Raw genomic sequence first — 27094 nt, forward strand, 5'->3', positions numbered from 1 at the left:
ATACACTTTTACAGAAGTGAGCACTACAACAGTTTTGAAAAAAAAAAAAAAATCAGCTCTCTGTGATGTCACAGAGTGCTGATACATCTGTCCCAGTTTAATGACAACGTCCCAGTCCACATCGTTTGTTTTGCCCTGAGCTGCCTGTTACTTTTAGCACGAAAAGTATTTTTGGCAGGAGGCTTTAAACATATGGCTAAATATGCCATTTCCTGGAACTGCATCGCTTTTGGATTAACCATTCATGCAGAACTGCACCACAGAGCAGTGGGATTGAGAATAAAAATCAAAGAATGGGTATAATATAGTACCTTGAATAGGTGAATAGAAATGTATGAATGTAACTTTGTGTGCAAGTGATCCTAAGAGTTGTTTTTTGTCTTTCACAACACAAGTAAAGAACACAGACCGCATGGATGACTTTTACAAAACCTGTATTTGCAAAAAGTATTTTTTTTTAAATCTTACTTTTAAAGTGAAATCTTTTTTTTTTTTTTTTTTTATTTTACAATGCCAGTGAAGTAAGTTTACAAAAGAACATGATGCAAGAACAGCTGCAGAACTCTGACGTGGAAATGCAACAACGGTAATGGTGCCACAGACCAACAGTGAGGCAGCCAGAGTCCCCGTTTTTTCTCTTGGCTGACACATTTCATAAGACGTGGCATAAGTTGGCCACTGGTGGTCCGTAAGCCCCAGTCAGGAAGTCCAGCAGTTTTTTTTTTTGTTTTTTTTTCTGACAAAAAGCTGCTAAGAAAGGCACTTCAATCACTAAAAGCCACACCTAAGCTGCTCATTGGCTGCTGGAGTTTTCAGGAAGCTCTGCGGTGCGAGGAAGGAAGATGGTAAGGGAAACGATTCCATGCAGTTCCGCCTTTTTGAAAATCCTTTTGTTTGAACTTTTTTTTTTTTTTAAACGAACCCACAAAAAAAAAAAAAAAACTTGGGGAGAGTCATGTTTTATTTAGTGTTAAAGCCACTCCAGTAAAGTAGAAAAAAAAATCCTGCATTTGTAATGTCATAGAAAAAACTAATTATAATGTGGGAAAGTTGATAGTTATCCATTCCCCACAGAGCTGAATGTTCTCATAGGTTTCAGATATGCGACCTTAAAAACCAAAACAAAAATCCAAAACTACAGTTTGAGTGTCAGTTCTGAAATACAGTCCATCACAAAACGATTGTAAATGTTAAGGCATGAGCTTGAGAAAATATGTGTGTGTGTATATATGTATACACACACACACACACATATGTATGTGGGTGTGTGTATATATATATATATACACACACACATATATATATGTATATATACACACACATATATATATATATATATATATATATACACACATATATATATATATATACACACACACATATATATATATATATATACACATATACACATATATGTATATATATATATATGTATATATACATATATATATACATATATATATATATACACACATATATATATATACACATATACACATATATGTATATATATATATATATGTGTGTGTATATATGTGTATATATTTGTATATATGTATATATATATATATATATATATATATATATATATATATATATCTATGTATATATGAGAACATTTCTTCACAGAGCATATGTACACACACAGACAGCAGTCATTCAGGTCCACAGGGCATTGCTACAGTCTGACAACAGGACGAGTAACATCAGCTCGACAGCAGAACAGATGGATTTGGGATTTTTCACATTGGTTGTTGAAGAAGGAATGGGATGAATCGTAACAGGAAGAGCTTGTTTAAATCAGATAAACAAAAGTTGGGTTTCAATATAAATAACTTGCCATTATAACAACTTTTAGGTTTCTAATTAACAAAAAAAATTGAAAACGTTCTAAGTACAAAAACCAACCTCGACATTAACTCAAAAAAAAAGAGGACAGAAACAATGAAATGTAAAAACTGAAAATGACTAATGATGAAACTGAAAGCGTGAAGTTTGAAGAACTCTAACAAGAATTTGGTATCGGTATTCAAAACAAAAGTCTCTTGCGAAACTCAAAATCTCAAACTAATGTTTTCTTTCTTCCGAATTCAGCGCCAGTCGCTCTAAATATTTAAGCTTCTAGTGGTTGCGAAGGGCATCAGACGCTAACTATGGAGTCGTTACATCATTTCCATTTCAGTGGCATATACACGTGCAGTCCAAAATTGATTTTTTAAAAATTGAAGTGGGACTATTAATCAACTTGGGATTCTTTAAATCAAAAGAAAAACACTTTATAAAAAAAAATATTTATTTAAAAGAAAAAAAGAAAACAGCACTGCACCTGATTGTCTTCTCATGAACCTTTTCACTCCACTCTCAGTGTCATGTCTGATTATATTTAAAAAAAAACAAAAAAAACATGGAACATCACAAAATGTTTTGGAAAATTGTGACACATTACTCGCTTTGACCCACTTTGGCCTGAACGGGAGATCCGGGGAAAGTTTTTGTTGTTGTCCGCTGCCAAGGAGACAAAGTATGACAGGCTGATTAGAGCCAGTGTTTGTGAGGGAAAGTAGCACAAGGGTTTAAAATTAGCTGGAAAAGCTGGAATTAGCAGGGGGAGAAGAAGAAAAAGCTAACTGATGTGCAGGGGACTTTGTTTAGTCAAATGAGTTTTCGTCAATGTGTCTAGTAATGGCCTAACTTGTTTACAAGACCACAGTGAGTTTGAAAATGTGTAAAATGCCTCGTAATGGGATTCATGCACACACATCATTAAATCTGTGCTTGTTTGGAAAAGAACAAAAAACAAAACATATTTTTTAACAGCCAGTAAAACCAACAAGTCCGTTACAATTTAGCTCCCCGTCCTGAGTCAGAAGAACTCTCAGCCTTGACTGACATCCAGGTTTGATGTAATCATTAAGACGCAGGTTGGCTGTGTGACTGATCTCTTATCAGAACCAGCTGCTCTTATATATGGGTCTATAACCTCATAGCGCTGACTTATTGTTGACACATTTACAGATTTGTCGACACATTCACAGAGCACAGTTGACCTCTGTCCTTTTGCAGAAGCGTCGACGTGCACCGGGTACCTCTGAAGGACTGACAAACTTCGCCGCACGGCAACACCTTTTCACTCACGTGGGCCAAAAAAAATGCCCGAAGAAGAAACCGCATTGGAGCCTCAAGAGGCTCCAATGCTAAGAGCCTGTTAGCATTTTTAAGTGCTCTTTGCAAAAGTTTGCAAAAAGACTTTTGCTTTGACAAAAGTATCTCAGCTGTAGTGTAAGGCAGGTTTATCAACCACAGTGACCACCTGCACAGCCACTTCTGTTTCAGGAGAAGCAGCTGTGCTGAGCTCCAGGCTCATTACAAGCTACAGTCAGAACATTTGTGGTTCAGGTCATTTCAACACGTACCTCTTGTTTTTCAATACAGAATTTAAAGGTCCTGTTCTATTTGTCTGCGGTGTTCTCTGACGGGCCAGAGACACACAGTCTAGTTAGAAATGACTGGCAAAGTGAATTTAGTACAACATGGGACCTGCAAGTAAACAGTTTTACAGCGCCGGTAGTGTTAACATGAGGTTGAGGCCTAAACCTTCACAAGCAGGACCCGTAGTGGTCGTGTCGGCGTCGCAGTGACGGTGCAGGGCGTCTGAAGGAGCCGGCGATGCCTTCACTGTGAAGCAGCGGAAGATTAGAGGGCTCGTAAAGTTCTCTCGATGCAAAAAGCTTCCTGGCTGAGGTCTGCTTTCATGCAAGACTCTCTGCAGGGTCTCTAGTTTGAGTCACAGACGGAACGGAAATAGACGCTTTGCCACTGAGGAGGAAACAGGTCTGCAGGTTTTTGTTTATGAGCATCTTCATATCCAAGGGGTAAAAAAAACACAACAGTCTTGCATTTAATATTGTGTATAAGGCTGGCGTTGAAGATATTGTGGGAGAATTCACTTTGTACACTGCAAGGTCAATCATTTGGTGACTTGAATCCATTTTGGGGCCTGTCGGAAAATAACACGCATTTTTATTTTAGCTGTTATTTGCCACCAAATGTTTTGTTTTGTTTTGTTTAGTTTAAGCAAGTTGAGACAATGAAGGAATGAATGCTTCCTACATTTAGTGGATGGTCCAACATTTATCACTTCAATCAGAAGAGAGGGGGCAGCATGATAAAAAAAAAAAGAGAAAGTTAAAGACTTACTATTCTATAAAATAGATTGCTGGAAAACCTGCAAAGAGCTGCAGCAGGAGTTTGATTGTTCTTTAGTGTTTAGGTTCTTTTTGCACTTACAGTGTTGATGAGCAGGGGGCGGGGCTATTTGCAAAGTGGACTCTCTGCTTTTTAATGTTTTATATCAAACTGGATTGACAGACATGGTGAACAGTGGAGGTTTTTTAAAAAAAGAAACAATTTGAACAATAAAATGTGTTTCTGCCTGCCAGATGAAAGCGAGTGCAGTTTTCATGTCTCCTCCACGGTGCCTTCAAACTGTGACGGCTCTCTCTCTCTCCCTCTCTGTAAAATGAAACCAGGAAACAAAAAACAACAACAAAACAGCACAAAATAAAAAAAAAAGTGAAACATTAAAAAAAAAAGATATATCTCTCTATGCTCATTGTACATACACAGGGAAGTAACAAGGGGGTTTTGGGGGGGAGAGAAAATAATTCATTTAAAAGAACAAAAAAAACACTCCAGTGTTGACTTAGTGTATGTTTGCTTGTTTACAACAGGAAGTTAGTATTTAAATGACTACCAAAATAAAGTCCGTCCCGACTCATTCTTTATTTTTTTTGGAGTCGGGCGTTCCTCCCTCAGTAGTAAGTTCTGGGCGAGGCGAGGAGCTCCGCCGTGGCCGTCAGGGAGAAACGCTTGTAGTGACAAATCTGCCTTGTGTTAGTGAGAGGAGAGTAGTGTCGTGTCAGGGAGCCCGTGGTTCCTTCAAAGCACCGGACTGGTGTGCAAAACCCACCGCAAGCTAAAAAATCCAGCTACTGTCCGAATGTTAAAGAAAAAAAAAAGAAAAAAGGAACGGCCAGAGTCCTGGAGGATCCCAGTCAGTCCGGCCGCTCAAATGAAAAATATACAAAAATAGAAAAAAGAAAAATCACTCGACTCACACTGTGGCTTCTCTGCTCTTCTCTCTCCTTGAGAGAGCTCACACACACACGTTATGAGCCACAGCGACCTGTCGTTCACAGCGGTGGCAACACAGGTTCACACAAGTACACACGCACACGCACAGACACACAGACACACACCGTATTGACTCAAAATAGGGAGCTGAACTCCCCCAGAATTCAGTGATTTACAGAAGAACAACAGGATACTCCGGCTAAACAGCGACGCTGCGCACGCAGGCCGTGTGTCCGTGACCTTTGACCCCCCCACCTGCGGGCCTCCCCTCTGCACGCCAGGAGCATTCCGTTCAGTCTGAACCCGCACACGCCGCCCCCTGGAGTCGGGAAGGGTGTCAGTGCAGCGGCGTCTCATCTCATCCTGTTCTGCCTCATGAGGGGGACGATGCAGGACGGCGGGCCGGCCTTGGTGAGGAAGGGGTGCTTGAGCATCTCGCTGGCTGCGGCCCTCTGAGCCGGGTCTCGCACCAGCATCCTGTCAAGGAAGCCCTTCAGCAGCGGAGACACCTGGAGAAGAGAGGATGACAGCTTTACCACAAGAGGGGGGGACTGTGAGGTAAAATTTAGACGCGCAACATTTTCTCAAAACGCGCCGTCGATACAAGGATGTTTAGAATGGAAGAAGTTACCCATCAATATTAGAGAGCTCTGTACCTTGTGCAGGTTCTTCAGTTTGGGAGGCAGATTGTCCCGAATCATCTTCATGGCCTTGAGCGGTGGCTCGTTAAAATACGGCGGCTCCCCGTCCACCATCTCTATGACCATGATGCCCAGAGACCAGATGTCCACCTGCGACCCAGCACGGACACATCGGGAAGTGGACCAGTTAATGTAGGATGTTCAGATGATGTAAAAAAATAAAAATAAAAATATAATCTACAGTGGCTGCAGTGAGACAGTGAGTGGTTACCTCTGGCCCGTACGGGAGTCTCGATATGAGCTCTGGGGCCATCCAGTACGGCGTTCCGACCAGAGACTTCCTTCTCTGCACCTCTTTAGACACCTGGGCACAGAAGCCAAAGTCGGACAGCTTCACCTGGAGACAGACAGAGAAGAAGTTCAACAAATAAAATCAACAAAGCTCTTTTTTTTTTTTTTTTTTTTTTCTCTATTTCAGCTTGATAAAGAAGACTGACAACGATGGCTGCCCGGCTAAGAATTTACTCAAAAAGTTGGAGGAAGACGAGGATTCCTAATAACTTTTGAAATATAGAAAGACCCTGTTGCAGGAAGTGCTAATCACGTACCTTATTGTGTTAATGCAGGTGAACTTAATCGTGAAAGTAATGAGGCACTGTTGCATCAAGTGCACGCTGATGCATTCAGGCGGGGTGGGAACACACCCAGCACTGACAGGAAACAACTTGATCACAGTGCGACCCCAAAGTCATATAAGCAATGACATAGCAGCGAACAGGAAGCTTTTTTTTTTTTTTTTTTTTTTTAAGACCTTATGAACTTATGATCACATAGGTGAAAACATTGCAAGCAAACAGATGTAAAGATACAGACAAACACTTGCGCTGGTGCATTGAAGTTGTGTTGTTGTTACGCTTAGCTGAGGCGCCGCATCGCGAGTGCAGAAGCCCGGCCTGCTACGGTGTGAGAGTCGAGTGGGTGAAACCGCAGCTTATAGACTTAGAACCACAATAACCCTGCAGCAGTTGATAAGATAATTGTGGTTTATCAACACGTTTGCCTCTGCGCAGCAGCGGTGACCTGCACAGAGGCGAGAGAATATTCACCCCAAAAAATAAAAATGCTGAATGAAATAACTTGCAATCTGGAAAGAGTCAGATTGACTTTTGGTATCTCAACCTTGTCAGCCTGCTCACAAACTATGACTGGTGCTAGAATAAAGAGCTGAGTTCAACTCTGCAATCTAAGCATACAGAAGTGTAGAAGTGAATAGAAGCTATAGGAGGATGGATTATTTCCCTGTGACCTACTTCTATCTTACTTCCTTTTGCCATGACCTTGATACAGAGAAACATCTAGGTTTCATTTTCTGCACACAGCAGCATCTCGCTGTGGCAACTTACAGGAAGTTATGAGGTACCAGGTTCCGTTTTGAGCGAACTCTTGGCTCAGCTCAATAAGCCGAGGGCGGCAGCGGCTCTGCTTGGCTGAGGTGGTCTCGCAACAGGGGGGGGCAACAGATGGTTCGATCAGGTGACGCAAAGCGGACTGCAGGTTGTTTTCATTTGCCAAGTCAAATGTTTGTCTGATGCTGTTTCTCCCTGGCATTTAAGGACACTGGAAACCAGTTTTTCACTGTGGGTTGAGCTGCATTCATGCCAAAAACAAACAGCTGTGATGAAATCCTGCAGTTGTTGTACTCCAGGTGTCCAGGTGGGGGGGCTTCATGTAATTAACATGACAGGACACATGCAGTTGCAGCTCCCCTAACATATGGTTGGCTGCATTCTGATGGACTCACTGGTGTTTACAAGGCAATGTCAGCGTGGAGTTTAACAAGGTGAACACTGGAATACTGCTGTGCATGTTAATGTGCCCATGGACTCTCGACCAAGTGTAAAATGTAATACTAGCGCGCAGATATGACGCAAGCTGCGGTTCCATTACCCCTAGAATTGTGCAAAACCTAAATCTCGCAATAAAAAAAATGGTCATCTCAAATTCCGCTAAAAGGTTTTTCCGCTCTCACGAGGTGGTTTTTCAGACGAACTGATCTAGAGATATATCGCATTTACACATCACCGGACGTGACGTACGGCAGTCATGTGACCAGTTCACTTGAAGTGAAAAGGACGTGTTGTGTTTGGACGGAGGAGAAGACAGAATATTTTTTTACAAGTTATCAAAGAGAAAAATACAACAACCATTCTTGACAGCAAACAGATGTGAACAAACAAAAGCAAGTGTAATTCTCGTAAATCTCGCGGGACGAGATTTTATGAGAATTACGGCTTATGAGCTTCACACCATTCAATGAAAACACCTGCAAATCGCAATTGTACTTGTTTGTGGAAAACTGGAGGGAAATATGGAACCGCAGCTGCAGACAGATATTAAGGCGGAGTTCAGAGTTTGCATTGCGGCTGCAGTGACATTTGAAAAAAACTGGAGGTGTAAATTTGCATTAAACTTTCAGTGGCATTCACCGTTTGTGGTTTCGGTGAACTGCAGTGCCCCTCTAAAGGCAGCGTGGCATCATTGCTCTCTTAGCAGATGTCGTGTGGGAACTCATTGTGACACAAGGGGTACGTACGCGGCCGTCGTGAGTGAGGAGGATGGAGTCGCTCTTGATGTCCCTGTGGATCACACCTTGCGTGTGGAGGACAGACAGTGCCTTCAGGACGGACAGACACACGGTGGCAATTTGCTCCTCGTTCATCCTGAAGAAGCGAGAAAACACACGCCGTTCAACCTTTTCACTACCTCCCATGTTTACGCTGTGTGCGCTCCTAAATCCACCTCAGACTGCATTAGATTCAGACTGCATTAGATTCACACTGACCTAACCCACATTCAACCCTGCTGACAATCAGAGGAATTATCCGCTTAGGGACCTAATTCAGTGCTGATGCTAGGGCTAATCTGCTAATGTGAGATGTTTACAGATCACTCTTACACCTCTCCCAACTTCACTTCACACAAACCTGTCTGGGTCATGTGGATTTACAACAAATCGAAATGTGTGTGATGTTTACATTTGAAGTTGGAGTGACTTGATCGGTTTGTTGTGTGAAAAAAAAGAAACTCTCACAACTCAATGGGATGTCATGAAATTAGTCCAAGCAGCAAGTCAGCATTACAACTCAGAATGATAAATTTAACTCAGTCAAGAATAAGCTAAAAAAATAATAATAATAATAATAACAATGTATATATACATACATATATTAAAATAGTTTTTTCAAAAAAATCACAATGGAACAAAGATTTTTAATCAATAAAAATGTCTGAGCCGTTGCAGTGTACATATTTTTAAAATGAGGCAAAACATCGCCCCCTAATGGACAACAAGAGACTTGGATAAACTGAGAAAACAAAAATCTGACCAATCAAAAGTTTCTCTTTCTCACCTTGTGTGAGTCACGATGTCGGTGAGAGCTCCACCTTCCAGGAACTCCATGACGACCCAGAGCTCGTCTCCCACCAGGTAGCTATTGTACATCTCTACCACGTTCTCATGATGATAGTCCCGCATAATTACCACCTGAGGAATGAGAAAGGGTAAAAAAAAAAAAAAAAAAAAAACTCAGATTACAAGAAACCTGAATCAGGTTGTAGGCATGGAATTCATCAAGTAGCCAGTAGCACATTTGTTGGATGGCCAGGCAGATACCTCATTGAAGAGGAGTTCTCTGCGCTGCTGCTTCCTCAGGTCCATCTTTTTCACAGCAACCAGTTTCCCAGTGGTCTTCACGGTGGCGATGCACACGATGCCTGTGGAGCCCTCCCCGATCTTAATGTAGTGGTCCAGGTACGTCCGCGGATCTCCGGGATCCACCACCATCTGCAGCGCCGCTCTGAACTGCTCGTGGGAAACCCTCTGGGGCTCCCGCTGAGGCGAGCGGCCCTGCGGCGGAGCTCCCGTCGACGGGGGACCAGCGGGCACGGGGGGCCTCGGGGCGGGGACGCTGGGGTGAGGTGTGTGCGGGTGCATGGTGGCCTCGGGGCTGAGGCTGGGCTGGGAGGCGTGGCGTGGCGGGTGAGGGTGGCTGATGGGAGGCTTGGAGCCAGAGGAGCTGCGGGAGGAGCCGCTGGAGGGGCCGTTCTGAGGAGAGGAGTCGTGTCGAGCCGGCTGCGACGCACAGGTGGAGAAACAAATGAGATCATCATGAGTCTAAACCAGGAGTCGGCAACCTGCGGCTCTTCTGCGCCTCCGCAGTGGCTGCCTTTAGTGTTGAAAAAACAACAACCTAATAACATGGAAATACATTATAGCTCAGTTTACGAGGAAAGGACATTCCTTGAAAAAAGAGATTACACGAAGCCATCTCCAAAAATATCCGCCCGGTGTATTTACAGAAGTAGCAGCTCGCTAACATAGCACTGCGAAGATGGCGAAGAGTTACTTACTTGCCACCTCTGCCATCATTGTGTCGTATCCACAAAGGTTTTTGCACGATATGCAGGAGCAGAAATGCCAAGAAATGCGGCACCCAATGGGTCAGAAGGAAGAATTGCCCTCTGGTAACCCTGCCGCATTTTGCGACATAGATCGTCAGATATTGGAACGTTGGTGCAAACGTCAATCACTGGACGTTTAATTTCCAACTGAATACTTTTTTTTTTTTTGAGGTTGCAAATTTTCCCCCAGCCTCAGGTCTCCGTCACCCACTTAAAGAGGAAGAATAATGCCCCCTGGCTGCAGGTGAATGTTATTTGATGGCAGATGGGGCAAGATGGCTTTGTTGATAGTGAAGGTAGCCGACCCCTGGCCTAAACAAAAAGAACACGTATAACCTGGTGCCTTTCTGTGCACTCCGCTGCCCCTACCTGTCCTGTGGGGCTGCGTCCGCCGTCGCTGTCCGTCCTCGGGTAGGTGTTGAAGGGCCTCGTGGTCTGCGGGGTCGCCTTCATCACCCCATCGGTGACCGGCAGGTTCGGGGTGCGCATGTTGGGCCCCGAGAGCGGCCTCTTGTCTCTGGGAGACTGAGGGCTGCCATCCCGCACCATGTAGCTGGATTTTGGCCGGTTTTCCCCAGGTTGGTCTCTGTGATCCGCCTGAACCCGAAGTGAAGGGGAAGGAATAGGAGAACAGCAGCTTTATTCAAGAATCTCTGGAGCGTTGTGATGGACATTTTTCCTGGAGTCAATGGCAAATAGCATGGCACTAATGGTTTAGAAAACCTTGCTTATCAACAAGTGTATAGTTTATTTTTGTACTGTTTTTTTATTGCTGCAACAGTGTAGTTTCCCAATTTACAATCAATAAAGTGCATCTATCTATCTATCTATAAGTGAAGGTATATGAAGAAAATGTTTGAGATTTGTTTTTCTTCACTGACTTCATCAGTTGTCAATACAGAATGACCAAAAAAAAGACAGAAGTAAACTAAAATAGGACATTGAATCTTTGACATATTTGTCTCCACCTGCTCTCTGTCCCGGTGCTCCCTGTCTCGATGGGGTGGTGGTGGAGGGCCAGACCCGGGCCTGTCCCTGTGGGACCTGCTGGGCTCTTGGCCCCGAGGCTGCTGCTGGGGTCGACCTTGCACCCCTTCATCTCGCTGAAGAGGACGAACGGCATGTCGATTGTGGTGGGAGTCAGACCCGCTGTGCTGGTCCTGTCTGTGCCGGTGGTCCCTAGGATGGCGACAAACATAAATACAGAGGTTTAACGCAGCCGCTTCAAAGAAAATCTTTGCGGATCCAGCGGCAGCAGTCTGCCGGTACCTGTCGTGCCTGTCTTGGTTTGAAGGATGCCTCCAGTGAGGATCTCCGTTCTCCTGGCCGGCTCTTCCGCCTACCGAGGAACTGGAGTCTAACCGGGGATGGGTGGGGGGGCTGCCTTGGCGCAGGGAGTTGGAGCGAGTGACAGACATGGTGTCGAACTCGTCCAGCAGCCACGTGAGCGAGCCGTCCACGGCCATCTTGCTTCCACGCACAATGGTCTGAAATCGAATGGATGTTTGTGACAAACGTGGGTGAAAAAATTTCAAAAAGCATCATGGGCTCCTAGTAAGGTGTTGATCTCACCACTGAACTCAAGAACTCATCACCATAGATGAGTGAAAACTGTCTTAAATCCACTTAGTGCTGGATGCATGAACATAGTTTAAAAAAAACAAAAAAAAAAACTGTGTATATATTTATATATTTTATTTTATTTTATTTATTTATTTATTTATTTATTTGATGTTACTCCAATTAGAATATTGAAGAATTAAAAGCTTCTTCATTTTATGATGAAATACATTATATTTTTGATCATATCGGTGATCAAAAAAATTTGTACATCGCTACATCACAACCAAAGGCATATCAGAGCGCTTTTGAACAAAGCTATTAATAAGTTATCATCTGTGGCATAAAAATCAATTCGCTTGGTTTCTGTTTGTATCTGTAACTTTCCCCCTACGAGAAAACCCACCTTGCGCGGCTCCACAGTAGTGATAATAGTGGCATCGATAAAAGGTTTGGGCCTCTTGGCCGTGTCCTCGATGAGCGACTGCCATTGCCTCGGCAGCCCGACGAACTTCTGCTCCTGCTCGTCGAAGTCGGTGTGGACTCGATGCTCAAAGTTGGACGGAGCCGAGATCTGGATGCGAGACTTCTTCTTCTTCGTGAACATGGTGGCGGCTCCTCCGGCTGCAGCCGAGCATCAGATCTTCAGGGGGGAGGAAGCAGGAAGGGAAGAGAGGATGGTGAGCAGTTCGGACCGGGAAGAATGCAAATGTGAAAAGGTGCATGTAAAACACAGCGGTGCAGACAGACACCGCTAGAGACACACAGAGCGCAATTGACTTTGTAGGGGTCCAGTAGGAGGAAGCTGGACTTTTGGAAACAGAAATGAAGCTGATGAATAAAGATGACGTGGGCGCTGATCATTGGTGTGACAGAGGCGGTGGTAGAGTTCTAAAAAATACAATGCAGAGAGGTGTTGCTTGTTATCTCTGCATGCAACTTATATTGTAAAATTCAAGTATCTCCTGTTGAAAGCTAGTAAGTAGTATGGGAAGGTTTTTTTTATTATTTAAAATCATTTTAAGCGTTCACAGTAGTGATGTTAACAATGAATTGATTATCGATTAATTGTCAATTAAGAATTAAATTGATCAGATTAAATTAAATTAGTTGAAATTAATTGAACAGTTTTCACATTGGTAATTAATATGATTATAACAGTATAGTGACAGGAAAGAGCAATTCACCTGTTCATACTGCGATGGACATTATATACCAAGAACAAGTTTCTTTTAAACAACTATTTTTCTTAAACAGTTGAAATGTGACCCATTAGAAGTCAACTTAAAGTCAGAGGAAAAATTGCTGCTTATCAATTAATCATTAATTGATCGATAAGGTCAATCAACGAACGATTAATGAATTAATCAATAATTTGCATCATTAGTTCACAGCATTTGTGACAGTTCACCAGCGGACACAGGATGAACACAACTGCTTCTGCACCATCATCAAAACAGTGCTCGCTCAGTGACGTTGTCCTAAATTAACCTCAAAAACACAGCTCATGTGCTTGACCACCGTCTGAACACTCTCAACCTTGCTGCCTGGTCAGTGGGGAACAAAACAGACACTCCCAACCCTCAAACAGGGGCCTGTTTACCATCAATGTGTTATGAGCAGAAGCTGGACTAAGCCAGAGGCAAGAGGTCACTGTCTGGCTCCAGGTGATCCAGCGAGGGCAGAGGGAGTGGAGCAGCTGAAAAATATCAACAACAGCTTGCTTCTCTTTAAAAAAATAAATAAAAGTTCTGCTGAACTCCTCTGCAATCTTATTTAGAACTTTTCTACTCTTTATTTTTTTCTTTGCCTTTTATTTATTTACATTTTATTATTATTTGTTATATATTGTTTTCCCCTTCTGATTTCTTCCTTTCTGACAATATAAATATCCAGACACAAGCTCAGATTTTCTTTGTACATCAATTTGGTTTGTATTTCATAATATGTACATACATATTTTTTAACCAGTTAAAAAAAAAATCCAATTTACGTATCTATACAACATAAACCACAGTGGATACAATAATCAATGTTTTAAAAAGTGGTATGTAGCTTCAAAACTGTGTTGGACCAATGTAACGTATAAAAACATAAATGCCAGCGTAATGTTAACAAATAACAGAACAGCCTTGAGCCGTCCTCAAAAATGTGAATAATGCATAAAATGTATGTCCACAAACTGAGAAAGCAGGATTTTAGCTCCTCCCACGACCAACTTTAGATTTTATGGCCGAGGGCAAAAACGCTCTGATTACAGCCACATTACATTACTGTGGTGATAAATGCCTCCTTGTACTCGTAATGAGTGGGATGACAACAGAAAAGAAGGCCATAAATCACAGCACAGGCCCTGTCATTGCAGTTTGGCTGAAGCAGTTTTACAGTCAATCAATACATCCAAACGCTGGGACACAGACGGGAACTACAGCCCCAAGAAGGGACAAAATTAATATCCACAGGGAGTGGGGGGGTTGCTGGAAAAATTCTATCACCTCCAGATTACGAGCGCACACACCACAAGCAGCCTATGATTACATCTGCTACTGACCAGCAGGCTGCACTAGCAGCTGTTAATGGCCAGATTTGTAATGTCTTATTAGGGGCACACAGCATTTCAGCAGCGCATGAATCATCCCAGAAAGTGTCATGTGGTCATCGAGAATGACACGGAGCATCTTACATGAACAGACAGCGGTCTGGCTCTTAGTCACGGAGGACTGCTGAGCTTTTTGCTGCATGGGAGGATAACTGGAATTATTTTGCTTGGAGGGTAAACTGTAAGATTGAACATCTGCCTTTCAGGAACTGAGACGATGTGGTTCAAAGGAGAGAAATAAAAATACTTGTACTACAAAGAAACGTTAGTAATTAAAGTGAATATGGAACTTCATCGGATGCTCTCTCCAGGATATTTCCTCCTTCAGCAGTATAGGTCTGCTACAACCATGAGAGGACATACTAGTGTTGTACAATAAAGGTGAAGACTGAAATAATGGCACTGCTAGACAATGTGAATATAAGTATATATGAATGTACACATCTGCAAAAACTAAAAAAGTAAACATCCATTAGTCACTGAAGTATTCTATTTTCTCCTAATTGATTCCCTCTACATACAGCTGCACTAGCAGCCACTCAAACAACACACACAAGAGAAGACCTTTCTCACAGTGTTTTCCCAGGTTTGTAAAGTACTGTGAAAACAAACTTTGCACAGCAAGACCTTGGGACTATTGGCGGCATGAACCACCAGTAGCCGGTGCATACCAAAAGTATGAACGAAAGCGAAGTGATTAGCTCTTAAGCTTCTGTACACATGAGACATATTCCTTTAATCTTTTTTTTTTTTTTAATTTAATGTGTTTTTGTTTTTTTTACTTTGAATTTGGTAGATTGGATTGAGTACACAAGATCCAAAATATTTTTTTTCTTCCGTTTCCTGGCGTTTGCATTTGCAACAAACAAACAGTGCCTCGATGGCAAAGACATTCACAATGCTGGTTCGATTCTCACAATCGTGCTGCAACACATCTACGTTTAGGTGCAGAGAAGCCTTGATAAACTTGCCAAGCACATCACAGCTTGGCAATCGACCAGTGTTGCTTGCAGTTCGTCTACTCACGCATGGCTATTTGACTGGAAACCTTCTGGCAGTTAACACAGACAGGAAAGTCACGCACATCATCTGACAATAACAAGTTCCATGTCAAACCCTTTTCAGTTTCCTGAGTCATATCCAGAAGCTTATTGTTTTCTGATGGTTGTAGATCAATAGATCAGGCTCAGGAAGGACAACGCCATACATCTGAGAAGTTTCATTAAAAAAAATAAAAATAAAAGTCAACAACCAATCCTCAATTAATGGAAAAATCAAAATGCTAACTCTACAACATGAACAGTGTAGCAGCAAAACAACCAAGCCTTTGGTTATCCTCCCTACGTGGGAACCGAGGGAAGGACGATTCTCCCCAGTCTCCATGTGTCACCAACACTTGTGCGAACAGAGACAAATGAACCCAACAGTGGAGTGTAACAGCTGTCTTGACATTTGCAGCTGAGAGCAGTTGGCAACTGGTTTTAAACAGGCAGCTAGTAGGGAGGAGGTTTAAATCACACATGTAGTCCCAACACGCTTATCTGCTGCCAGAGAGACAAACATCCATCACTCTTCCTGTCTGGCCTGTCACTAACTTCCCCCTAAAACACAAAGTAAACAATCAAATTATTGTACGTCCCTCGATCCACCCCCTCTCCCATGACTCAGTTTAATCCCAGCTCTGTGAAATTAACAAGAGCGTTTTTGTTGTGGGAGGTCGAGATTAACTTTGGCTCTGTCCTGCCAGCGCAGAGTAGAGAAAAAAAAATCTCCAACTTCTTCGCACGTTTGTTTACGAGCAGGAAGTCGTAAGTAACAACGTCACATAAAGCTGGTGGGAGATACTCACAGGTCGATGGACAGGGGTGTCTCTTAGCCGACAGCAGCGCACCATACACCTGATCTCATGTCGGCAGCGGCAGCCAAGGACGACGGCGGGGAAAGGAGAGAGGGGAAAAAAAGTCTCCGCGGTAGCAAAGCAAAGTTGTAACCGCGACGGATTTCGGTTCAAGAAAAACCGTCGGAGCGAGACGTCGCTTGGCCGTCGACAGTCGTCGAAGTCACGGCGCCAGATTAGCAAGTGTTGCTGCTAATTCCTCCCCGGTGTTTTCAGGCAACTGCTGACCCGGAGCGGAGCCGCGGCTCCGGGTTGGAAATACAAACTGCGTCGCATTCCTACGGTTTCAGCAAAACGCGGCCCAGTATCATGACGTCACAGAGAGAGGGAACGAGAGAGGGAGAGAGGGAGGGAGAGAGAGAGAGAGGGAGGGAGCGGTGAGTACAGGTTGGGTGTAACAACAGCCTCGTGTTCAGTTAATCGGTGAAAACAATTCCCCCCCCCCCCCCCCTCACTTCCACTTTCTACTTTGCCTCCTCCGATTCCACATTAACTTCAACAGGTCGCGTAACGAGGTTTGATATGTACTCATTTTTTGTTAACTGCTGACAATTTAGTGGGGAAAAAAGAAACAAAGAGAGAAAAAGTGGTAACAACATTCTCAAAATAGTTTAAGAAAAGAAAAAATATATTGTATAAAATACAGTCAAGATACCAACAGAGATCTTTCAACTGTATGGCGTTGACGCTACCACTGTCAGTACAACTATTGCTAAATTAAAAACAAAACCGAATAAATAAAATTTCTTATCTCGTATTATAGTATCACATCACTAGTAATATCACAGTCATACAATACTTCAAACAGTCACCTATGAAGTTAGATCATCAATAATTTAGGATCTAAGTTTTCTGTGAATACGGATGTGCAACATATTTACTGTAAATGTGCCACTCTGCCTCAAATGGAAAGCAAACATCCATCCACCAAACACACAAACACTAATTCAGACTGATGACGTTGAAAAATGAAATTCAGTTGACTCCTTTGTAAACTTACTTGGTGATAACACACAACAGTAGACTTGACGAAACATGATGGACTATGACAGCACACGGCTAATATTATTTCTGCCGTTGTCAGTATGATGAAAACAGGCTACTGTGAAATTCCCTGTCTACCTGCTAATATCAACACCCTCAGCAGTGGAAACAAGTTGCAGCTGAATAATAACACATAACTCACACATGCCTAAAACCCTGTAAAACACCTATGATTTGGGTCAGACGTGTTTTCAGTTGGAGGATTTCTCCACCCTTGCTTTGATAGTAATGGTGCTGAGAGTACCGCCAATGTAAATATCCCAACTAGTTTTAACACACATTGGCGGGAATGATGAACACTTCCTTCAGAATCTTTCCAATTTCATCTTGTAGTTGATGACAATAATTTGTCGGCACGGCCAGCTGTTATTTGTTCATTATCTGCCGTCTTTGTCCTATCCTGACTCCACGAGGTGTTGCAGACATGGAAAAAGTCCGTAAGCATTCCGTAGAGAATAAAAATACAGCGGGCGCAGGTCCACATATCCCAGTCAGAAACGCACAAACCTGCCAATGACAAGGCTAAGTTCAAACAAAGCACGCAGTGTTGCAGCCAATGAGGGCCGACTTCCCAAGCAGGTTGTGGAATGTGGAAAGGTCAATGATAAAGAAGGCAGAGCGGGCGCTCTGGAGAGCAAACCGGGCTATCAGCGTGCATACGCAGACGGCTAGTTGCACTGTGCACAAGGTCTTTATTTGCTTTCCTCCTGTTTCGACTGACAAACACAGAAACAGGAGTCAGTAACAATTCCGTCATCTCCCTTCAACCTCACAATAGCACGACAAACATCTGAACAGAAAGATCAGTCAGGCATCGCGCTTACTTCTGGTTTGTGGCACTATCATTATATTGCAGACGGCACGTTTTCGAAACTGAATAAAAAAAAGAGGTCATGTTGTTGTCATTAAGAGATAAGGATTTTATCAACGTTCCCATTTCCCTGTCATTAAAAAGTCAGATATCAGAGGTTTACTGTTTGCAGGAATGTTGCTCCAAACAGCAGCATGCTGCCGACTATTCAAACTCGATGCATGCATGCAAACATCACTCTTGTTGTTGCCACTCAGGAATGAAAAGTGAGTTGCTCTTTAATAGAATGAGAATGAGAGTTTAATAGAAAGAATTACACATTCTCATAAGATAAATAAAGACCTCTTCAGGCAATTTTGCTCAAGATGCAGGATATTGTCACAACAGCAGTGATTGTACTGGCCTTTCAATGCACAATAAAAATGGCAGAGCCTCAGAATTGATATATCAATCAATTCAATCTATTCAGCAATATCACAGCAGTGTGATTTGTCTAGGAACAGTAGCAGCATATTTCTAGCCGAGATATTGACTTCAGCCTTTAAGGCAGGAGGTACAGTACAGAACAAACTCCCATACTTGAGAGAGCTGACATAAATGTGAACACCGGTGATGTATCATTGCTCTTTGAGACATCACAAATGGATGACTTCCAGAGTTCTTTAAAAAGGGAAGGATGTAACAAGGAAAAAAGCAAGCAATGGAATTATCTCATTTCTTGGGAGTGTAGACATCTGAAAACCATTTAAATGTTTTATAGTTTTTTGGAAATGTGTTTAGTTAATTGGTGAGGTTAAATGTCAATAATGTGTACCTTGCAATCTCTCATCATAGGATTCATGTCTGTGCAATCCACACTATCTGGCCGTTACAGGGGAAACAAACAAAAAGCAGCTTTTCTTTTCATCTCTGTAACACAGCGCCTTTGAATGGCACTGGAACACCAGTATAGCTGAGGTCAAGCACTGCCACCATCCAGAACTCTCTTTGTATTGGGAATGTGTGCTGGATGTTTTTGTTATTACTGGGAACACTGCAAGCCCCAGCATGACTTGGAGGGGAATAAAAAAAAAAAAACTCTGTGTGTAAACGAAGCAAACTGCTTCGCCATGCTAACAGAAGAACCAATCTATACAAAAATCAAAATCGTATGATTTGATTTTTTTTGTCCAATACCTTTAACTGCCTTTACTTAAGCCTGGTATAGGATCTGAGACTGAACCGTCAGATCCCACGTCCATTGTTACAATCAAGTGCCTACGCTTCACTTTCTTCTTGTCTGTTCTAGAGCTCCGAGAGAGTTGTGTTGACGTTGGCTGCTGTATTCATTCCACTGAGGATTTTCTTTCCTCTGAGGCAATAAGGCTGGCCCTCTCTCCCTGTTACAGTAAAAATCATCACGTCTAGTCTGATATGACCCTCAACGGGCCTCTCCATGCCCCCGTTACTTCCATACCAAAGGTTAATTGATTTCGAGTCAGCTGATCTACATGACTTAGTTCAATGGCTGAACTACTACCCATTAATTTCCACCACCCAGAGACAAAAATCATTCAGATGTAACTTCTCATAAACTATCGTGTAAAATTCAGAAAGAAAAGGATTTTTTTTTTAGGGTGAATAAAAAAATAATAATGATGAAAGAATGTACCCAGACGCACTCAAATTATTCTTGCTCACTGTTCCAAATTTTTCCATTTGTATCACTCCCTAGATAGAAGGTGGAGTTGGGGATTTTTACTTGTAGCAATCTGCTTCCCGGCTGGTTCTCACTCTGGCTTGAGCCGAAGTTGAACACCTAATGTCTCTATGTGTAATCTATCTGAAACCTACACAAGCACAGTATATTTCATCACGATTGTTATTATGCTCCTCATTTCCTTGTTGAGGGCTTCATACTTTAGCATAGCTTAGCATAGCTCTGTCTTCCTAATACTGTTATTAAGCCATTGGTATTTCTAAACCTGACAAACCAGATTCTTTCTGAAAGCAATAAAGCTTTCAATAAAACCATTTTTGTACATGCTCGAGAGGGCTGGTGCCTTTTTTTGACCCTAGCAATTCAGTCCAGATTTTGGATTGAAAAGGCAAAGTTTGTTTAAATCTTTAACCACCTGTTGTGTTAATGCTTTCAAAAGCTGCGACTATTACTCAGAAACAAAAAATGAACAATTAACACAATCAACTATGTAAAATCAACCAAATATCGTGTCAATCTGTCACATAATAAACAACATGCACTGGCATCGGTTTGCAAAACATCAAACACTCAAAACCCAAATCCAATTCATGTTTAAATCTAAAGCATTAAATGTAGCTCTGAGCTGTTTCTATTAACATTAAACAGATCCACATATCTCTTGCTGTTGAACGGGGGTTGATTTCCAACTGCTGAGTTTGGATAGTGACCCCCTGTATAAAGCTCTGGCATTCTAGGAATGTGCAGTGATGTGCCAGGCACATTACTGATCATCACACAACTGTGATGACTAACCGACCTAATAAAACTGTCTCACGTACATCAGCAGACACTTAAGCGTCATATGCACACCCCCTCCAATTAATACATTATGTACATTTCATTTGACAAGAAACGCCCAATACAAAAAGAATGACTTTGTCAAACAGGGAGCACGGAAGGAAGGCAAGATAATATTTTTTATATTTACAATGAAAGGTGGAGACACGGGCAGGTTTCTGTGTTGTAGTTGAGAAGGAGCGTTACTCACACTGCCCGTAACACAATAGTTGTGATTTTGCCTCTGTCATGTACACGACAGTTTGTAGACAGACAAGAAAAAACATTGCTGTGGGAACACACGTCTCCTGGATTTGCCATTAAGCCGGTCTGCGAGCTAAGAGGGTCTTAGCCATTGACTGTATGGTCTTAGTTAAGAATCACAGCCCCGGCGTGAAATTAGCTTGGTACGGTGCCCAGAGCCGCGGCTCCTGATTTTGTTGAACAACTTTCACAAGTGACTCATCAGTTTGCAAGTCATTCATACAAGGAAAGCATGCCTCTTTAAGTTGCACTTATGCGGTACTAGTCACATGCGAATACACACACACACACACGCCAGAGCAAACGATATTTGTCTGTTCCTTGCAACACGGGTTGGCACAGACTTGAAAGCAGCTAACGCTAGCCGCTGTTAGCAAATACTGAAAGGGGGGCAGAGACGCGCCACAAGCTAGCGAACAACAAGCTTTACAACAGCCGTTTGTATTATCAAAACTGTTTACTCACTCAGAAAGTCCCGGAAAAACTTGGCTTATATGCTGCCACTCTCCCACGTAAAACAGGTTACTTTCTTTCAAATAAAATAGAAGCGGGGAAACTTTGCTCGAAGTGTGTAACATTAGCCGAAGTCTCACTTTCCTGACGCCATGTTGAACAGGGGGAAATTGTACATCCGGGAAACTGCGCGGTGCACCATGGCAACCCGCAGCGTTCATGGGAGTCGGTGGAGCGACACATAAAATGTGAAGGAAGGGGTCGTTTGTGCGTGCATGACAAGTTGACTACTTTGGCACTGTAACAGTTACTGAGACGTAAATGTGACCTATAAATTTTACCACTTAAATTTAATAGCATTAAATAAATACTTGCTAATATAGCTGTCTAATATAGTGGAAAATATGGTAAAGCCAAACAGTTAATAGAGAAGTCCACTGATGCCATGTTCAAGAACCAAACCAATATATACAAAAAAAACATTACTCAAACAAAAAAAGGCAGACTATCTTTGGACTTGATGATGAGAGAGACAGCAAACGAGGTAAAAGAGGACACGAGGTCAGCATCTGCCTGAGGAGCTTTTCCATCGATCAATTTGTTATTATTTCCCGTGACTCAACCCGAGTCCCACTTCCATTCTGAACAAATTGAAACACTTCAAAGTGTTACTACCTGTCCACAATTGGCTGTCCTACACACCATAAAAAGGAAACTCAACTATAGACTTCTCAGTTTGTCACCATTTGTAATGATAATGCACTAGTATTTTTGCACAACCTGTGTTTACTTTAAATTTACGCGAAGATAGACTTGAGAAATAAAATGAAATGGCAACATGAATTAAAACAAAATATCGAGCCACCTTGGGAGAGATTATTGTTTTGACATAAATATCAGTCATTCATTCATAGCTCATTGCTCATATTTGTTAGTGGAAGACAAAAGCCTCACTTTTCTTTCCTTCCAGGTTATGGCAGGATAGCAAAGTTCAGCTGACATGGTTAATTCTGCCCTCACTGGGTCAAACTGTGACACACAGCACTTGTGGAAGCAGCAGTCATTGATTGACCGAGAGAACATAAGAGGACACCCGGCGGGGTCTTTGAAAGCAGATATTTGGATGCTGCTTGAGTGCTGGTCTCACGGAGAGCTGATATGCATCAGGAAAAGTCATCATGAACTCTCCACTCTAGTGTGAACTGTACAGAGGAACACGTCTGGGTTGTTGTTGTTTTTTTTTGTTTTTGTTTTTGGAAGAGTCAAAAGAAAAGATTTAGAAGGAGTGATACAGTGGATGAGGTTGCCCTGTAATTAGAAGGAAAAGATGTCAGGGAGAGCGGTTGAGACAGACATCTGAGGCCAAAGCCAAGAGAGGAAGAGCTCGACCCCTCGGCGACTGAACAAATGGAGTCTGTCGAGGCAGAAATTGGCCCCTTCCTGGTTATCCACCATCACTCCGGGAATCTGGATGCTGATGAGCGCTGCAACAATGTTCCTAAAATCCAGGAGGACAAAACCCCGGCAGGAGATGGCACCAGGCAGCACACTGACTCCCATCTGGGCTACAGAGTCCGAACAGTGTGGAGGAAGTGGCTCTGCTTTTGGCTGAGACGGAAATACCCATCCAAAACATTTGCAAACCCACAATCTAAGAGCAACCAGCCTGCTGCCGGTGGTGGTCTGTGGCAGAGCTGGTCCTGCAGACACCTGCTGCTCCTCTTAAGATCACGTCATCCTCACATCGCAGTGGGGGACCAGCTGCACATGTGCCGCTCTGCTGTTGACTCACCGCAGCCTGGCTACAAGTCCGTCTCTGTGGTGAATGGATGTTTCCTGGATGATGGAGAGCTGGTAGCATCGCGACACAAAGTTTGTGGGGATCCTAGTTCTGATGCCAGACTGGGACTTTTTGACGATCTCTTCTCTCATGGAAGAGGAAGGGTCGAAGAAACAGGCTTCTCTGATTTGTTTCAGCAGGTTTGCACTCAGATGAGGCTTCATTGTTGGGAGCAACGGCAAGAAGACACAGAGGAACTCTTGGCTGAGGAGGAGGAAGGTGAAAGTGTTTATTGATTTGCATAGACCAATAATGTAGGACTAAGAAACTTTTTCAACCAAATTGCTCACGTTTCAATATTTTTATTTTCATCCATAACAGTAAAAGTAAAATGCAAAAAATATTAGATTAGATTAGATTAAACTTTATTGATCCCAAATTGGGAAACTACACTGTTGCAGCAGAAAAGAATCGACAGGTACATGTTAATGTGAACACTCTGCTCATCAATCAAATAATTTAATTGCAACGCAGAAACTCAATCGGAACAAACGCTTCAGCTTCATGACACATTGCACTTCACTATAAAACCACCAGTGGAAGCGGCAACCGGTGCACATTTTTAATATGCAACACTGGCCTCTACCGTTCACATGCATACACTGCTGTTCGGGCGGTTGCGTTTCGTTGGTTTTCCACCAAACTGAAGCTTTACGAGCTTCAAAGGATTTCTCTTAAACTCTTGGTTCTCGTTGGGTGCTCTTCATTTAATTGTGTATGTATTTGACCTCTGACCAGAGAAGTGCCATCCCCTCCCCGAGTACTATGGATCACATTTGAATTTATTTTTTCTCCAGATCTGTAAAAAGTTGTCTTCCACTTTAATTGGAAAAATATTAAGATGACAAATTTGAGCTGGTGAGTAATAAAGAGTATTACATGTAGTTCATAATACTTTAAAAATAAAAATGTATAGACGCATAAGCGTATTTAATTTATTACTCTTAAATAATATGCATTTTATTTTTTAAAAGTCCATCTTTAGATCAGTGTTAGTCAAAAGCTTAACAACACGATCCCAGTCACGACTGTGCCGGTGTGTTTTAGTTTGCCTGGCTTCATTTCTATCAGCCCTGCTGTGAAGGCAGGTTTCCAGACTTCCAATATCAGCGACTTTTCCTCTTCACCCTGCAAACTGAGATCAATACATTGTGAATGTGCTGAAACAGCTGATTCCTTGTGTCCATTCCCCAGGTTTATTTTCATTTCCTTGTCTATCCTGGGAGACATATTGCTTAGTGCGCTCACACTCCTTTACATCATTATTACCTTGTTGAAGCCTAGGGTCTGTCTTTGTACATTTGTATTTACTTTTAAATCTTATTTCACTTCCTTATTGGCTTATTCAAGCATTTGCATTTATTTCATTCCTGTTTCTGCATTTACTGTTTCCTCTCCTGAGTCTCTTTCTTCAGAATAGAAACTAATTTTCCAGAAATACAGTGTGAGATTATTATTTTTTTTGAACGCCCGTGAGTGAATAAAGTTGTTTTTAGAAGCAATGATACCTTGTTGATACAAATCCTTGTTATTCTCCTCTAAAATTACCAATGTATCTGCTAAGGAAACATCTCAAACTGTGTTTCCTCTGTGAAATTAAATTTCAATCTGAGGAAAAACATCTAAACCAAGTGAATGAATTAAGGCCGCAGGATTCACCTTCTTTGATTCCACTTTGGCCAGAAAGGACAGGAAGCTCATTCCTAAATCATTCAGCTCCATGGCCTGGCAGTCTGATGAGCAGCCTCACCGGTTTCCATCCTCCTCTGAAGTAATGAAATTTCTGATTGGGTCGTACGGAGCAGAACTTCCTCATCCTTCCAGTCATCACTGGCTGGGTAATTACTTTAACAGGTGGGGTCAAGTGCATCGGCCAACAGTGGCAGCAGCTTAAAATATACTCTGCCCTGCCCTTTTTTGTCAGGCTGTGCTGTTTGTTACAGGCAAAATTAATGTTTGTGTGTGTTCTTAAACAGTGAGACCATTGTTAGACAACTTCCTTTACCTGTAAGCAAACACGGTCAATACAAGGAAGTAAAAGTGTATTGAAAATTAAGCAGGGGTGCTCCTTTTTAAATGAACAAGGACATTCAGCTTCATCATGAGTTTTTCTTGGCATATTCAATAGAACTGAGTCTGGGATAACGAAGAGCATCCTAAGCCATCTAATTAGCTGCTAATGAAAAATGCTCCACACTCTTGCAACCTTTTGCTGACAAAATGAGTTCACAAATCTGTCCTCATGCAGCTTCCTCCCTGAAGGTGACTGGGTTTCTGGCTCAGAACCAACATGCCATGAGGGGGCGGCAACAGTGGGGCAGCATACATAAATCACTTATTACACTGCAAAACATGGCCACAACACCTTCAATTTCAATTGGGACAATGGACTACTACAATCCACGTGGTCAAAATATTGCAATTTGCCTAATTTTCACTAAATTCTTTATTATTTTCTATTATTCCAAAAATGTCAAAATTTAGTCCCAGTGAGTTGAAATGGGATTGATATTGATGGAACCGAGTGATGCTATTCAGTACCTTAGCCACTATGACACTATAAAAGTGAAGTATGAAGCGCAGCAGCTATAACTCTAAACCTGAGCAGAGCCTTCTGCCATTTTGCAATTCAGGGGTTAAATTGGAAAATCTAGTTTGTGCCGATGCAGCTGCTTTCACACCACCAGCTGGCCCGAGATAAACTCATAAAATACCGCCAAGCTCAAAGATCCTATTCTGGTTCAGGGTGAGATTTATTTAATCGATTGTCATGAAAATATATATTGAGTTTTGTTCTGCATTTTTCAATAATCAATTTAAACCCACAAAGTCAATTAATATGAAATAGATGGTGAACATCTGCTGGTGGTAATTATTATTCTACATTGTAATTGGTGTTGCTGCTGCAGTTGGGAAGGACAGGGACTGCTGCTGACTCATACTTTGCTCATCTTCAGGTCACGGCTGTTGCAGCCAGTGGGGTGAAACAACAACTGCGGACAAGTTTGGCTGCAGACTTAATTATTGATTGGAGGCAGTGTGGCAACTCTAAAACAAAAACACAGACACGCACTGACTCACCTATGTTTGCTTATTTTTGTCCATAACGTGCTGTTATGAAACCCACTGAGCTGTTTTCTTTAGATAATCATGGAACATTTTCTAACACACTGTGAAATTTTAGAAAAGCATAGAAATTAGATTAATACAAAAAAGTGATGGATGCTTGAGCCAAAGGCCAAGCAAGGGGTGTTGCTTTAACAATGTTTATTTTACACATTAATTCATTTGTTGTGTATTAATTGCATTGTGTATTAATAGCCGTGCAGAGTTCTGCAGAGGGTCACCAAGGATTATTTGATGAGAACATAACAGTCCCTGATGCAAAATCTAAAATAGCCTTCGACTGACGTCACCACGTCCTTCAAAATAAATGTCCTTCCATTTTCTATTCAGGTTAGAACGACAACAGTTCGGTTATGTTTGTACTAAACTAGCCTATGCAGAAAGTCGAATGACCACACCCACACTCGAATAAATGCATAGTTTATCATCACAATAAATTGTCAAGGCTACATTGTAAACGAAACAGTCTAGTAGATTAAGGGCTTTGCTGCCCAAATCATAATAACAAAGTGAGGTGAACAAACATTGGCAATGAAGAACAAGAAAACGAAGAGGTGCATTGAGTATCTATGCTCACTCTGTGAGACATTGCAAGACAAAAAAAAAGTTGCTCTAAAAAAGTACAATTGCTGTTACTACTGAGAGTATAGGAAGAATTTGCCTTGCATTTCCATACAAGCTACTGCAGATCACGATTTAGGCTACATCTGCTACAGTACGGTATTAAAGTTCCTCTAGATACCTGAA

The 27094-nt window shown here is 42.2% G+C and overlaps 1 protein-coding gene across 2 annotated transcripts; it reads right to left on the bottom strand.

Annotated features, from left to right (window-relative positions):
• Window positions 1-1773: 1773 nt before the first annotated feature.
• pak4 (p21 protein (Cdc42/Rac)-activated kinase 4) lies at window positions 1774-21582 on the bottom strand. Of its 2 annotated transcripts, none has more exons than XM_076036523.1 (11): window positions 21394-21582; window positions 12202-12438; window positions 11505-11722; window positions 11204-11414; window positions 10605-10832; window positions 9448-9906; window positions 9185-9318; window positions 8368-8494; window positions 6046-6171; window positions 5790-5924; window positions 1774-5642 (listed from the first exon to the last, which is right to left on the bottom strand). In XM_076036523.1, the coding sequence occupies exons 2-11, from the start codon at window positions 12400-12402 to the stop codon at window positions 5487-5489; spliced, it is 1995 nt and encodes a 664-aa protein (XP_075892638.1). In that variant the 5' UTR covers window positions 12403-12438; window positions 21394-21582; the 3' UTR covers window positions 1774-5486. The 2 variants fall into 2 exon arrangements, with proteins under 2 accessions (XP_075892638.1, XP_075892639.1); XM_076036524.1 differs by lacking the exon at window positions 21394-21582 and adding an exon at window positions 16244-16601.
• Window positions 21583-27094: the final 5512 nt, after the last annotated feature.

The sequence above is a fragment of the Nelusetta ayraudi genome, unplaced genomic scaffold (genome assembly GCF_046127955.1).
Source record: "Nelusetta ayraudi isolate G7.1 ecotype Tasmania unplaced genomic scaffold, CSIRO-AGI_Nayr_v1 ptg000048l, whole genome shotgun sequence".
Lineage (NCBI taxonomy): Eukaryota > Metazoa > Chordata > Actinopteri > Tetraodontiformes > Monacanthidae > Nelusetta > Nelusetta ayraudi.

What these genes read in the sequence shown, in the direction of transcription:
- pak4 (XM_076036523.1), bottom strand. Translation starts at nt 12,402, where the DNA reads ATGTTCACGAAGAAGAAGAAGTCTCGCATCCAGATCTCGGCTCCGTCC. An exon ending in GAGAACTCCTCTTCAATGAG is followed by an intron (nt 9,319 to 9,447) that starts GTATCTGCCTGG and finishes CTCATTCCTCAG; the next exon opens with GTGGTAATTATGCGGGACTA. An exon ending in AACTGAAGAACCTGCACAAG is followed by an intron (nt 5,643 to 5,789) that starts GTACAGAGCTCT and finishes TCTCTTCTCCAG; the next exon opens with GTGTCTCCGCTGCTGAAGGG.